Consider the following 12,841-nt stretch of genomic DNA (forward strand, 5'->3'; position numbering starts at 1 on the left):
ATGCTAATCTCCACCTCACAGACAACACATGCCTTTTTTTTTATTGCCATTTGTTCCCGAGACTGAGATCCCTCACGGCACATGGGACTTGCCCCTCTCCTGTGCTGATCACCACCACATAACTAAATAAGCACGGCTGCCTCTCCCAGCACGGGGCTCCATGTCTGGAAATAACTGCTCATATCTTGGAGCCTGCCACCCCCCCCCCCCCCCCCCGGGCCCTCAGAGGGCGGGACTCTGGATAGGAGAAGCGAGTGGGTGTGAATCCTTTGATGGGGCACAGGGAAAGGCTTAAACTGGGGGGGGGGGGGGGGGAGGAAACTTTGCCATGTCTGGAAGCAGCAGCTTGACAATCAGATCCGAGTCGTGTAGAGAAACCAGTCCAGCAGATAAGTCCAGAAGTGGGACAAGAGGCAGCCCCCCCCTCCTCCTCCTCCCTCCACCCCAGGGGGAACACAGTGAGAGCCATGGCCCAGCAGGAACAGCCCCCGGTAATTGGCAAGAGCTTCCAGGAGTTGCTGACCAAAGAGATTGACCTGGTGGACAGAGACCCCAAGAAGATCAATGAGGAGGTGGTGCAGGTAAGGAGGGGATGGACCTTAATGCTTAGCCCCCCCCCCTCCCCCACTCTAATCCCTGGCAACCAGACAGGGGGGGGGGGCGAGGTATCACAGAGAATGAATGTGTGTGAGGGTGGGCGAGCTCCAAAGGGAATGTTTGTGAGAGAATCAATGTGCCTACGTGACTTGTGTGTGTGTGTGTGTGTGTGTGTGTGTGTTTATGTAAGCATCTTTGTGTATGTGGGAGTCAGTGAGTTTGTGTGTGAAGGGGTGAGAGCGAACAGGATCTGGAACTGCATGCCCGCCCTCTCGGGTCAGTGATTATTGGGTATCGCACCGCTGTACCCTCAGGCTAGTCTGAGAAGTTGGTAGCCAGGTCAGTTTTAAATTTGCCAGAGGCCACCAGAAGTGAGGCGGTGGTGGCCTGGTGTAGCACTTCATTCCTTCCCATCCTTACAGGCTCGGGGGGGATGGGGGTGGGGGAAAGCTACCAGCCTCTCCACATTTGCAAGGAAAGCAGGGGGGAGGGGGTTACAAGTTACAAAAAAATTGCAGAGCTGATGCCTTACCCTCGGAGACTTCACTGTACATCCTTCCTAGACTGTTAGCAAGGGAAGCCCAGGCCAGTTATATAAATAACATGCACACAAGGGGGTGCAGAGCTAGCAGGGCACAGCTGTGTGGATCATGGCAGGGATGGAAAGAGAGAGGAAGGACAGGGGCTATATTTAACTTTACTATATTGCTCCTGCCCCCAGAAGAAGCAACACACCCTTTAACCCCTTCCTGCTCCAGTGCCGGCGCAGTGCTGGCAGAGCTTTTCCCTCCGGAGTGGAGGAGGGGCAGGAGCATGAAGGCTGGACAGGTAGCAGCTGGGAGGGGGCATCCTAACCCATCACCACATTTATCCTCTGGCTTTACCCGTATTGATATCACCAAGCTGAAAGTACAACCCCACTTTTGTTTGTCTAAGTCCACAAACTTCTCCTGGGCACATTTTCATCAACATAGAAACGATGGCAGAAAAAGACCAAATGGCCCATCCAGTCTGCCCAGCAAGCTCCCACACTTATTTTCCCATACTTATCTGCTCAGGGCCCTTGTTGGTAACTGTTTGATTCGAATTTCCTGCCACCCACTGCCGTTGATGCAGAGAGTAATGTTGGAGTTGCATCAAAGGTGAAGCATAAGGCTTAATGGTATAGGGCCGGATTTTTAAATCTACATGCGCGGGGTACATTTGTGTGCGCTACCCGGCGCGCACAAATGTACGCCTGATTTTATATCATGCGCACGCAGCCGCACGCATGTTATAAAATCCAGGGTCGGCGCGCGCGCAAGGAGGTGCACGCCAAGCCCTAGGGAAGCCAAGATGCTTTCCCCATTCCCTCCAAGGCTGTTCCGAAATCGGAGCGACCTCAGAGGGAACTTTCCTTCGGCCCCCCCCCCCCCCCCACCTTCCCCTCCCTTCCCCTACCTAACCATCCCCCAGCCCGAAAATAAAAATAACCCTTATCTTTGTTGCAGAAGCCTCTGGTCACGCCTCCGCCCCACCCCTGCCCCTTTTTTCGAGCCCCTGGGGCTTGCGTGCGTCACCAGGCCTATGCAAAATAGGTTCGGCGTGCGCAGGAGCGGGTTTAAAAGGGTTACGCACATATATTACGTGTGTAACCCTTTTAAAATCCGCCCCTAAAGGTAGTAACCACCGCATCAAGCAAGTTACCCCGATGCTTGTTTACCCAGACTGCACAGATCAATGCCTTGTTGGATGTTGTCTGAATGTAAATCCTCTTTTCCACATTTCCCCCTGCCGTTGAAGCAAAGAGCAGTGCTGTGTATGCATTCAAATTGCAGTATCAGGCTTAGGGGCAGATTTTAATACCTATGCGCGGGCATAGATTTGTGCACGCAACCCAGCGCACACAAATCTATGCCCAATTTTATAACATGCGCACACTTGTGCACGCCGAGCTCTAGGGGTGCCCCGATGGCTTTCCCTGTTCCCTCTGAGGCCGCTCCGAAGGCGAAGCATAAGGATTAATGGTACATGACCAGAGGCCTCCATAAGGCCTCTAGGCCGGAGGATCACTCGGCGCAACTTGCAAAACAAAGATAAGGGGGGGGGGGGGTTAGGTAGGGCACAAGCCCCAGGACGTGTGCACCCCCTTGCGCGCGCCGACCCCAGATTTTATAACATGTGCGCGGCTGCGTGTGCATGTTATAAAATCGAGCGTACATTTGTGCGCGCCGGGTAGTGCACACAAATGTACCCCGCGCACGTAGATTTAAAAATCCGGCCCTATACCATTAAGCCTTATGCTTCACCTTTGGAGTGGCCTCGGAGGGAACTTTCCTTCCGCCCCCCACCTTCCCTTCCCCTACCTAACCCGCCCTACCTAAAACCCCCCCTTACCTTTGTTTTGCAAGTTGCGCCTGACTCTGGGCAGGCGTAGGTTTGCGTGTGCTGGCCGAGTGCCGGCGCGCAATCCCCTGGCCTAGAAGCCCTACGGAGGCCTCTGGCCACGCCCACTCCCCGCCCCTTTTTTCAAGCCCCGGGACATACGCGCGTCGCCAGGCCTATCCAAAATAAACTCAGCACGTGTACAGCTTTTAAAATCTGTTCCTTAATTGGTTTAGGGTAGTAACCACCGCAACAAGCAAGTTACCCCCCATCTCAAGGGAGATGTCAAAGGAAAGTTCAGAGCAAGGAAATGTTAGCAAACGGGTCTCAAATCAAACAAAAACATACTTTGATTTTTGTTTGGAAGGGATGAAGTTTATTTCCTCAGCAGATAGCTTTAGTTTGGCTACACTTGTATGCCTGGGAGGCTGTGCTATATTTTCAGGAATGCCATGCTGTGTCTCATTTCTACAGGGTGTTGCAATTCTGCATTTACATAATTTCCACTTTTCTTTACTCTCAGACACTGCCCCAGGAACATCGGTGCATAAGTCTAGATCAGGGCTTCCCAAACCTGTCCTGGGGACCTCCCCTCCTTGGGTTTTCAGGACATCCCTAATAAATGTGCAGGAGATTCATTTATTTCCCGCCTGCTACCTTCCTTCTCTTGAATATTCATGGTGGATATCTTGAAACCCCACTTAGCTGTGAGGTCACCAGGATAGGCATGGGAAGCCCTGCACCAATATTCAAACTTGCAGCTACCACCTGGGTGCATCCTCAGCCACACTGAAGGGGCGGCGGGGGGGGGGGAACCGATATAATTAGTTGAGTGTTAAACCTTTACACCGAAATTCAGTGCACAGTTTCTTAATATACAAGCTAATGTTTGGGGGGGTTTTTGCCTCCCGCTGCAATAAGCTAGTAGGGAGTTTAAAAAAAGCACCCATACCAGAAAATGTGCACAAAGAAAAGGCTTAGTGCACAGAAAAACATAATTTATATAATTAAATACTATTTTATGAACATAATTTTTTTTTTTTTAATGCACAAAGCATATTTTTCTGTGCATAAAATACTGACCAAAGCTCCTGGCACTGGATCTCTTGCTTCTGCCCATAGACTAACATTAAAACTTCCAGCATTAGGATAATATGAGTTAAGCCAGAGCACCTTTCTGCACTGGGGAGAGGGGGTAGTAGCTAAAGTCTTCATTTGCATGGGATTTCCATGCGAGGGTGCTAAGCGGTGCCTGCAGTCCCACACACACATCCTTTGTGCGCAAAACTCCTTGCTGCATGGGGAGCAAAGTTTGCCCTCAAAAACTGTGCACACAACTGCGGGTAAAACCGTGCGCACTGCTGAGCTTATTACATCCGTCCCTGGGGAAAGTAGATTTAGCAACACCGAGCCATTCATTCTCCCACCCCAGCCCCACCACACTGCACATTTAGAGCATTCTGTCAAAAATAGTTTGCTTTTTTTTTTAAGTGGTGTGATTACTGAGTTTGTCCACTTCAAGAGGGCAAAATAAAGATCCACAAATAAGCTGTAGGTGACATCTTTTTATTGCACTCACTTAATAATCTGTAGCTCGTTCTGCTCTATTTAAAGGCAGCAATGCATGGTGTGGGCCCCCCCGAAGGCAGCCTCTGCCACTTGAGATGGCTGTGGATTCTCTTCCGCCCCCCTCACAGAAGGGACGGGCCAAAAAGAAACTTTAAATTAGGGTCAGACATTCAACTGAGGGGCCGATGTAATAAAAGTGCATATACAACGGGCGCTCGTATTGAGCGCCTGTTTTCCTAACGCGCGCCCATCCACCTCTCCTGGGCAGGCGATGCAGTATGGTAATGAGGTGCCGCTCTAAAAAGGATACACTAGGGATCAATTGTGCAAGCCTAGCGCATATTTGGCATCGAGTGCCCAGGGGTGGCTTTTTTTTTCATGTTGCTGCTTTCTGTGCTTCCTCCTACTTAGTATTCGAGATGACGTTAAATCAGAGGAACCACAGAAAAGCAGTATTTTTTGCATTTTTGTTGATGGCTTGGGGCACATCAAGACTTAACTCCAGTTCTGGGGCTGGTGTTAAGTTTTGCAGGTTAAAACGTGCACGTCGAGCACTCGGTGTTTCGGTTTTTTTTTTTTTTTGCAATGCGGGAATTCGCTAGTAGCCTCATTAACATAGCGCTCATCACCTGTAAATGCCATTAGCTAAGTGCTGCTTGGATGCGCACTTTGGACAGGCTAATCCCATTATTGCATTGGGAGTTGTTCAAGGGCATCCAAAACACGCGCCCAACCGCATGTCAAGCTGTACGATTCGCTGAGCACACTATATTGCATCGGCCTGCATGTGAGGTGCCAGAAACTTAGGAAGGATTCACGGCGCCATAAACAAAGTAAAGGAAGAGGATACTATCATCCTGGCAAGGAGGGCTTTGCCAAGTTGTCACCCCCCTCCAGGCTAGCAGCAGAGGGTGGAAATGTCTCACTTCTCCTGTTCAGACCTGTCAGGCTTGCCCACTGCCCAAAGAAAGGGGCAAGGAAAACCCAAGAGTGATGAGAATCAAGTGGAGCTCTCTGTCCAGTACCCTCCTGACCGCAGACTCCTGAAGGGAACCAAAGCACACAGCGTGATAGTGATTTGCTTGAATAGAAACATGTGTCATTGCCCTAAACCGGGTCCTACAGGCCAGTGGCCTTTCCCCAGTCAGTTTCTGCCAGGAGTGATCAGCCAAAAAGGTGTTGTTTCAATTTTTTTTGGGGAGGGGGGGAGGGGTTGTTTCTTTAACATTTTGGGGCTTATGCAATAAAGTGTGCTCAGCTTAGCGCATAACTTAACGAGAGATTGGACGCACGTTTTGGACATGCTAGGCTAACCCCCGATGCAATAAGGTGATTAGTGCATCCAAAACACGTGTCCAAACTCACGCATAACTAATAGTGCTCATCACATATAAATGCCACGTAGATGAGGTTATTACCCCCAATGCAGAAAATCACCGCTCTCTAACTCACCCTTGTTAACGCGGCAAATTTAACACCATCCCCTGAGCTGGTCTTAAGTCATGCCAAGAGTCAAGGACCAGTTAGCTGAGCGACAATTTTCTGCTTCCTCCTATTGGCTGCCTGCCTGGTTGGTAAAACCCAAGACCAGATTACCCCAGTACTGCTTGAACTGCATTGGCTTCCTGCTGTAAAAATGTTTACGTTTTGTGAGGTTGCCCGGCTGCTCTTTGCATTGCAGGGGATTTCACAGGCCAGCTTTTCTTTTGTGGGGCAAGAAAACGGACACTCATATTGAGCATCCGTCTTCTGGGTGCCGAATGCAGAGCGCTAGGGTATCGCATAATTGATCCCCAGCACATCCTTTTTAACATGGCAGCTCATTATAATACTGCATTGGGTGCCTAGGAGAGGTGTTTGTGTGCCCGTTCAGAAAACGGGCACTCAATAGGAGAACCCATTTTACCATGCATCATATTGCATTGTCCCCTTTGTGTTTCATTTTACGTTGCATGCTAGCACTCACTAAGGGCCGGATTTTAAATGCCCTGCGCGCGTAAATCCAGCCGGATTTACGCACGCAGGGCCCTCGCACACCGGCGCGCCTATTTTGCATAGACCGCCGGCACGCGCACAGCCCCGGGACGCGCGTAAGTCCCGGGGCTTCGTAAAAGGGGCGGGGAGGGGGCATGTCTGGGGCGGAACCGGGGGCATGGCGCCAGCCCGGGGGCGTGGTCGAGGCCTCCGTTCCAGCCTCCGGGTCGGGTGATGGCGCGCCAGCAGCCCGCTGGCGCGCGCAGATTTACGCCTGCTGAAAGCAGGCGTAAATCTGGCAACAAAGGTAGGTGGGGGGAGGGCGAAGGAAAGTTCCCTCCGAGGCTGCTCCGATTTCGGAAAGACCTCGGAGGGAACTTTACTTTAATTATGTATGTTCATTTGTAAACCGCTTAGACGGTTAAGGTCCTGCCCAGTTTGTGGTATATAAAAACTTTTAAATAAATAAATACCCTGCTAAGCATACTGGGGGTTCTTGATAAGGGTTTTTTGACACTAAAACCCACATTCAGAGTTAGGATAGTGCTGAAAAACCTATGCTAAAACCGGAGTAAGAACCCGTGGTAGGCTCAGCATGGCTTATTACATTGACACATAGTGAAGTAACACAAATCCCTGTAAAACAAAAGCCATTCAGAAGCTATTGTATGTAGCAAACCTGCCATACCAAAACAGCACTAACTGCTGGAACTCAAACAGCAACAATCTTACCTATGAAAAGGCAGCAATGCAAATATTATACCAGGCCTTAGAACAGCACCACTATTCTTCCCAGCAGGGAAAAGGAGTGGCCTAATGGTTAGACGAGCAATGGGCTGGAAAACCAGGGTAACCACTTCCACTACTGACACCCCTTGTAACCCTGAGCAAGTCGTTTTGTCTCCTGTTGCCTCAGGTACCTATTTAGCTGCACACTTTATGAAATACCGTATCTCTCTGCCCTGAAAGTATGCAGGTATATTTCAGTACGCACTCATTTTTTGAATGCATGGAGACCCCTCCTTTCTATGCCTATTTTATAAAAGTACAGACATATATTTTACAAGCAAAATAATTGAAACGTGCACATATTTACCGCAGAGAATGCACAGAGGCCAGCAGTTTATAAAGTATGCACACACTCCACTTATACACATACTTGAGGGCATACTTTTAATCGCCAGTCCCTGACATCTCCACCAGTTCACCCAGACTGCCACCAGTTTATCTCCATTCTCTACCAGGGTGAACTCCCCTCCCCCCCCCCCCCCCCCCCCCCCCCCCCCCAACCCCCCCCCCCCCCCCCCCCCCCCCACACACACCACACACACACCACTTTACCCAGATCTCTCGCCCAAAAGCCATAGACAAAAGACAAGTGCTATTTCATTGCCGTGACTACATCAGCAGTTGTATGTTTGGTAATGTATGCCCGCGCACCGCTTAAAAATACTAACTTGTACGCAGGCTACCGCACCCCAACCCGCAACATGCCAAAACCATTCCCTTTTTTTTTTTTTGTTTGTTTCTGTTTATGCACAATGCTACTAGAATACAAATACTTCAGGCTTATACAAAATATAATTTACACACTTACGTGCTACTTACATGTGCAACTTTCAATGGTACTCTCTGAAACCTTTTGAAAATTTACCCCTTAGACTGTAAGCTTCTTATAGCAGGGACTTTTTATACCTGAATTCTACAAACACTGCAAGACGCCTTCAGCATTATTTGGAAAGGCAGGCTAAAAATCCAAAATTTATTATTAGCAATACGCCTCCTATTGGGAAAAATAGAACAAGCTGGAGTACACAGAAAGTACACATCAGCAGAATATTTCATGTTCGTCCCACACACAGAAGACATCACACTAAATACAGAATAAGTTACCACAAATTAAAAATAGCAATGTGAAGACAAAAACTGAGCTATTGTCTGCTCTAGCCTCACTCCCCGCCCATCCTGTTCCCTGCAGGACAAGAGGGAAGATAGAAGCAAAAGAAAGGGAAGGGCTGGGTTAGGGAGCAGAGTGGCTTTTCCTTGCTCTGCTCTGTGCTCAGTCCCATCCAGGGCTTCACCCCCTCCTCTCCTGCTCCATGCATGCTACCTGGGAGGTGAGGAAAGGAGCTGGAGGAGGAAGCAGAGGGCGATTCTCTGCTGCCAGACTGGCCCGTGCATTGAGGTTTGGCCAGCCCTCGCTGGTTTACTTGTGGTTGAGTGTGTTTCATGTGCCCCATAATAGCCCCCGATGCTGTAAGGAGATTTAGCGTGTCCACGACGCGCGTCCTAACAAACGCTTACTGGATAGTGCCCAGCGCATTTAAATTCCATGTAAATAAAGACATTAGCTATTACCGCCCGATGCAGGAAAGCGCTCCCAAGCACCCAACGCACATTTTTTTTTACGCGGGGAAAATTAACCCCAGCTCTGGATGTGGAGTAAAGTTTACTCACAGTCAAGGGCTCATGAGAAACATGAAAAATGTGGTCTTCTGCATTGCGATAAATCTGCCCCTTGTAGGGTAGGGTTGTTTACAGGGATTAGTATAAGATTTAGTTATTTGGGGTTAGAACAAAAAATATAAAAAACGTATGTAGGGAGCAGTGGAGCGGAGCACGATGATTAGCTAAAGGACACCTTAAAAAAACCTTGGGTGATTTCTTTCCTTTTGGTAAACAACAGAATTGCAGATTTCCATAACTTCATGTAAACCATGCATTTTTGTTAGGAATGCACAATTTAGACAGCCATGTACCTGATGCAATAAACTTTTGAGTGCCAGAGACACTCATTCCTCTGTTAGCGTGCCCTTTTTTACGCCGTTCCGATTTTATGCTCATTTGAATACTGCATTGGGTGCACAGGCTTGTGGTTGTGCGCGCATTACGAAAACGGGCACCTGTTTTTTGCGTGTATCTTATTGCATCGGCCTGTGAGATTCAGAGCATTAACTAAGAGCATCATCAGATAGAGCCCTGTGTGCTCAGGCATTGAAGCCACTGGTGCCACCCTCACATTTTCTCTAGGTAATTACCTAATTCTGCCTAATATGCCTAAATATTATATATAACTCTGCATTTTTTAAGATACACCAATGTTATCCTGTAAATATCATATATATCTTTGCATTTTCTAGTTTAGGCTCATATATTTATCCACCACATTCTTTGTCAAGCGCTACTTCAGCGTAATGTTTTTGTTTAATGTACACCGATGTGATGTCTCTGATGAATGTCGGTATATAAAACCGTTAAATAAACAATAAATAAATAAATAAATAAACAGAAAAGCCGAGCATGCATAATCTTCCAGCTTAAATTCTTGGTAAGTGTTGAAATCAGGGCTGAGTTTAATTCCCACTGAGGACCCTCATTTTCCAGAACATTCCATCAGACAGCGTCAAGGCAAGATACAAGGGTGAGGTAATGCAAGGCATGCAGGGGCAGATAGCCTTATCAGGGCATCAGGCTTCCCCGAGTGGGCCGGTCGCTCTCATCATGTGTTTCTTTTTTTTTTTTTAAACTTCCTGGACAAAGAGAAGAAGAGGGGCTGCTGCTGCCTGAAAAGAAACCTGCGGGGCGGCGGCAGAGCTATCCTGTCGTGGCCAGAAGACTGCCATAGCTGGAAGATAGGTTGCAAAGCCCCTTGACCCTACCCCTCCCCCCCCCCCCCCCAACTTTGCAGGAGACACGCAGTAGCAGTGGTCTCCTTCCACCTCCCTTCTGACAGTAAGGAGCAGCGCTGCCATCCAACAGTGGCAAAGACAAGGCCCAGAAGAAAGGGAGAGGCCTGAAAGCTGTAGGTGTGTGTGAAAAAGAAAGTGCCTGCGTGTATATATGAGATAGCCTGCATGTGTGTTTGTATGTCTGTATATGTATAAAGGAGCAAGAGAGCCTACATATGTGTGAGACTGTGTATGTATGAGAGAGCGAGAGAGACTGCATACGACTGTGAGAGTCTGTGTATATGTGAAAACGAGAGAGAAAACGTGTGGGTGTGTGAGAGCAAGAGAGCCTGTGTATGTGACTGCCTATATGTGAGTGAGAGAGAGCCTCTGTGTGTGATAGCATGTGTATGGGAGGGGAGGAGAGAGAGGATAAAGATTGTGATACCCTCTTTCCTCAATCCACATATCTGTGAGTGACTGGAAATCAAAAGATTCCAGGTATGGAAAACTGGAGATTTTTAATCCTATTATTTTAAATTTTGGGATGTTATTTCATGTGTCTGTTGTTTGAAATATTTGGTGTTTGGGAAATACTAGAAAAAATGTGAGTCCTTTTAATTACTGAAAGTTCATTTATTCTTTTGATTAGTATGGTTTTAATATTATGATGTTTTATATTTTTTGACTTTATTGCTTAATGTTTTATGAGGAATGATGATGTTTCTGGTTCTCCATTATTGCACTGCATAATGGTTCTGTGGTTTCCAGAGCATGTGTATGAGAGAGAGAAAGAGAGTGAGAAAGCCAGTGAGCATGTGTGCCAGCAATAGCGAGTTAGTGAACATGTGTGTGAGCCAGAGTTTGTGAGACAGTCAGCTTGTATGAGAGAATATAAGGGAGTTTGTGTAAGAATTAACATGTTTGTTAGAGAGTGAAATAGGAGAAAGTTTGTGCACACTTCCTATCCCTGACTAATCCATGACAATCTAAGGGTGACTGGAGTCTATAGTTCCCAGGTATGAAGAACAGGGGATGTTTTTTAGCTTTAGTTTTAATTGTTGGGTGTTATTTGATATGTCTGCTGTTTTGAAATATTTTATTGATGTTTGGAAAATTTAAAAAAACAATGTTATATGAGGTGCTTTGAGTTATTTATTCTTTTTATGAGTATGGTTTTACTATTATGATTGATGGTTTATATATCTTGATTTTATTGTATGAGGAATGGTGATGTTTCTGTTTTTTCATTGTTGCACTGCATATGGAGTCTGACTTGTTACAGTTTCCAATTTAGTTTTTGTCTGCATGTTTCTAGCTACAACCCAGGGAAACCAGGGTTCAAATCCTGCTGTTGCTCCTTGTGACCTGGGGCAAGTCACTTCACCCTCCATTGCCTCAGGTACAAACTTAGATTGTAAGCCCTGTGGGGATAGGGAAATGCCTACAGCGCCAGAGTGTAATCCACTTTGATGAACACTTTGAAAAAGTGGAACATAAAATTCTAAATCTAAATAAATAAATATTTGGTGAGGGTGTGTGATCTGCATGTGTGACTGAAGTGAGGTATTCTGCTAGAATGTAGTTTCTATGTCAGGCTCTAAAGCGTGGCTTGTTCTTTTTTCCTAATATTAGGTGTATTGGTGTTTTAGCACCTGGTATAATATTTGCAGTGTTGCCTTTTCATAGATAGGGTTGCTACTGTTTGAGTGCTGACAGTTAGTGCTGTTTTTGTATGGGAAGTTTACTGTAGTGTGAGTCAGTTTACTTAAAGCTTTCTGATGGCCGACATGTTTTACAATAGTCTGAATAACATATGGCTGTAAGTGTCTTTTTTTTTTTTTGTAGTTTTCTGGTTGGTACCACAATGGTGTGTGTAAATAATACACATATTATACGTGATATTTTTACCTTAGAATACTGAATATTCTTTTTCATGTAAAATCTGTTACTATAAATGCATATTTTTTAATTATTTGTGGGAAGGGTGGGGCTAGGAGTGTGTGAAAGGCTGTAAGATTTGCCTGTGATACCTAACACCCTTGCACCAACCCTGGCTGCACTGGCTCCATAAGAGAAAGCAGGATTCCATCTGGAGCTGTGCTGCTTTGGGTTAGTGGCTCTCCCCACTCTGAGCCAGGGCTTCATTTTCTCTTTTTATAAGCCCAGGGAAAAGTGTGGATCACTTCTGGTCCCCCTCTCCCCTGGAGTTGGTAGGCAAGAGCATGGCCTGGGAACCATAAAAGCAGCAGACTGTGTAGCCTGCAGCCATTGGGAATGCACCAGAGTGGTGGGAGGGTTGCAGAGAAGTGGAGGCAAGCTATGTGCGCAGGAAGAAAGGGGGTAAGCCTGGAGGAAGTGTCTATGCAGTGTTGGGGAGGCTTCTGTCTGAGGTGACTGCACTGAGCTCTGAGAGAAGCAGCTGGCTCTGGACCCAGTGAGTCTCCTAGAGAATGAGATTGGGAAAGGGAGGGGGCTGCTGCAGAATGGGGAAGAGCTGGCAGCAAGCAAGCACTTTACACCATGTAGTATAATCAGAGAGTGCGTGTGCGTCTGTTTCAGAGAAAGTGAGAGAGAGACACACACCCATACACACTTTGTGAGAGAGAGTTTGTGTGTGGGTATCTTTCTCTCTAACTTAGACACACCACACACACTTTCTCAGTGTA

General features: G+C 47.2%; 1 protein-coding gene across 2 annotated transcripts in view; it reads left to right on the plus strand.

Moving 5' to 3' along the window:
• The first annotated feature begins 230 nt into the window (after positions 1 to 230).
• The window catches only part of CAV3 (caveolin 3), a 39,289-nt gene continuing 26,678 nt past the window's right edge, over positions 231 to 12,841 (plus strand). The window contains exon 1 of one of the 2 annotated variants that reach the window (XM_029609579.1): positions 231 to 581. In XM_029609579.1, coding sequence (XP_029465439.1) covers positions 565 to 581 — 17 coding nt within the window. In that variant the 5' untranslated portion in view covers positions 231 to 564. The remainder of the gene's footprint in view (positions 582 to 12,841) is intronic. The other variant, XM_029609589.1, reaches the window with a different exon arrangement.

Source organism: Rhinatrema bivittatum, chromosome 1 (genome assembly GCF_901001135.1).
Source record: "Rhinatrema bivittatum chromosome 1, aRhiBiv1.1, whole genome shotgun sequence".
Lineage (NCBI taxonomy): Eukaryota > Metazoa > Chordata > Amphibia > Gymnophiona > Rhinatrematidae > Rhinatrema > Rhinatrema bivittatum.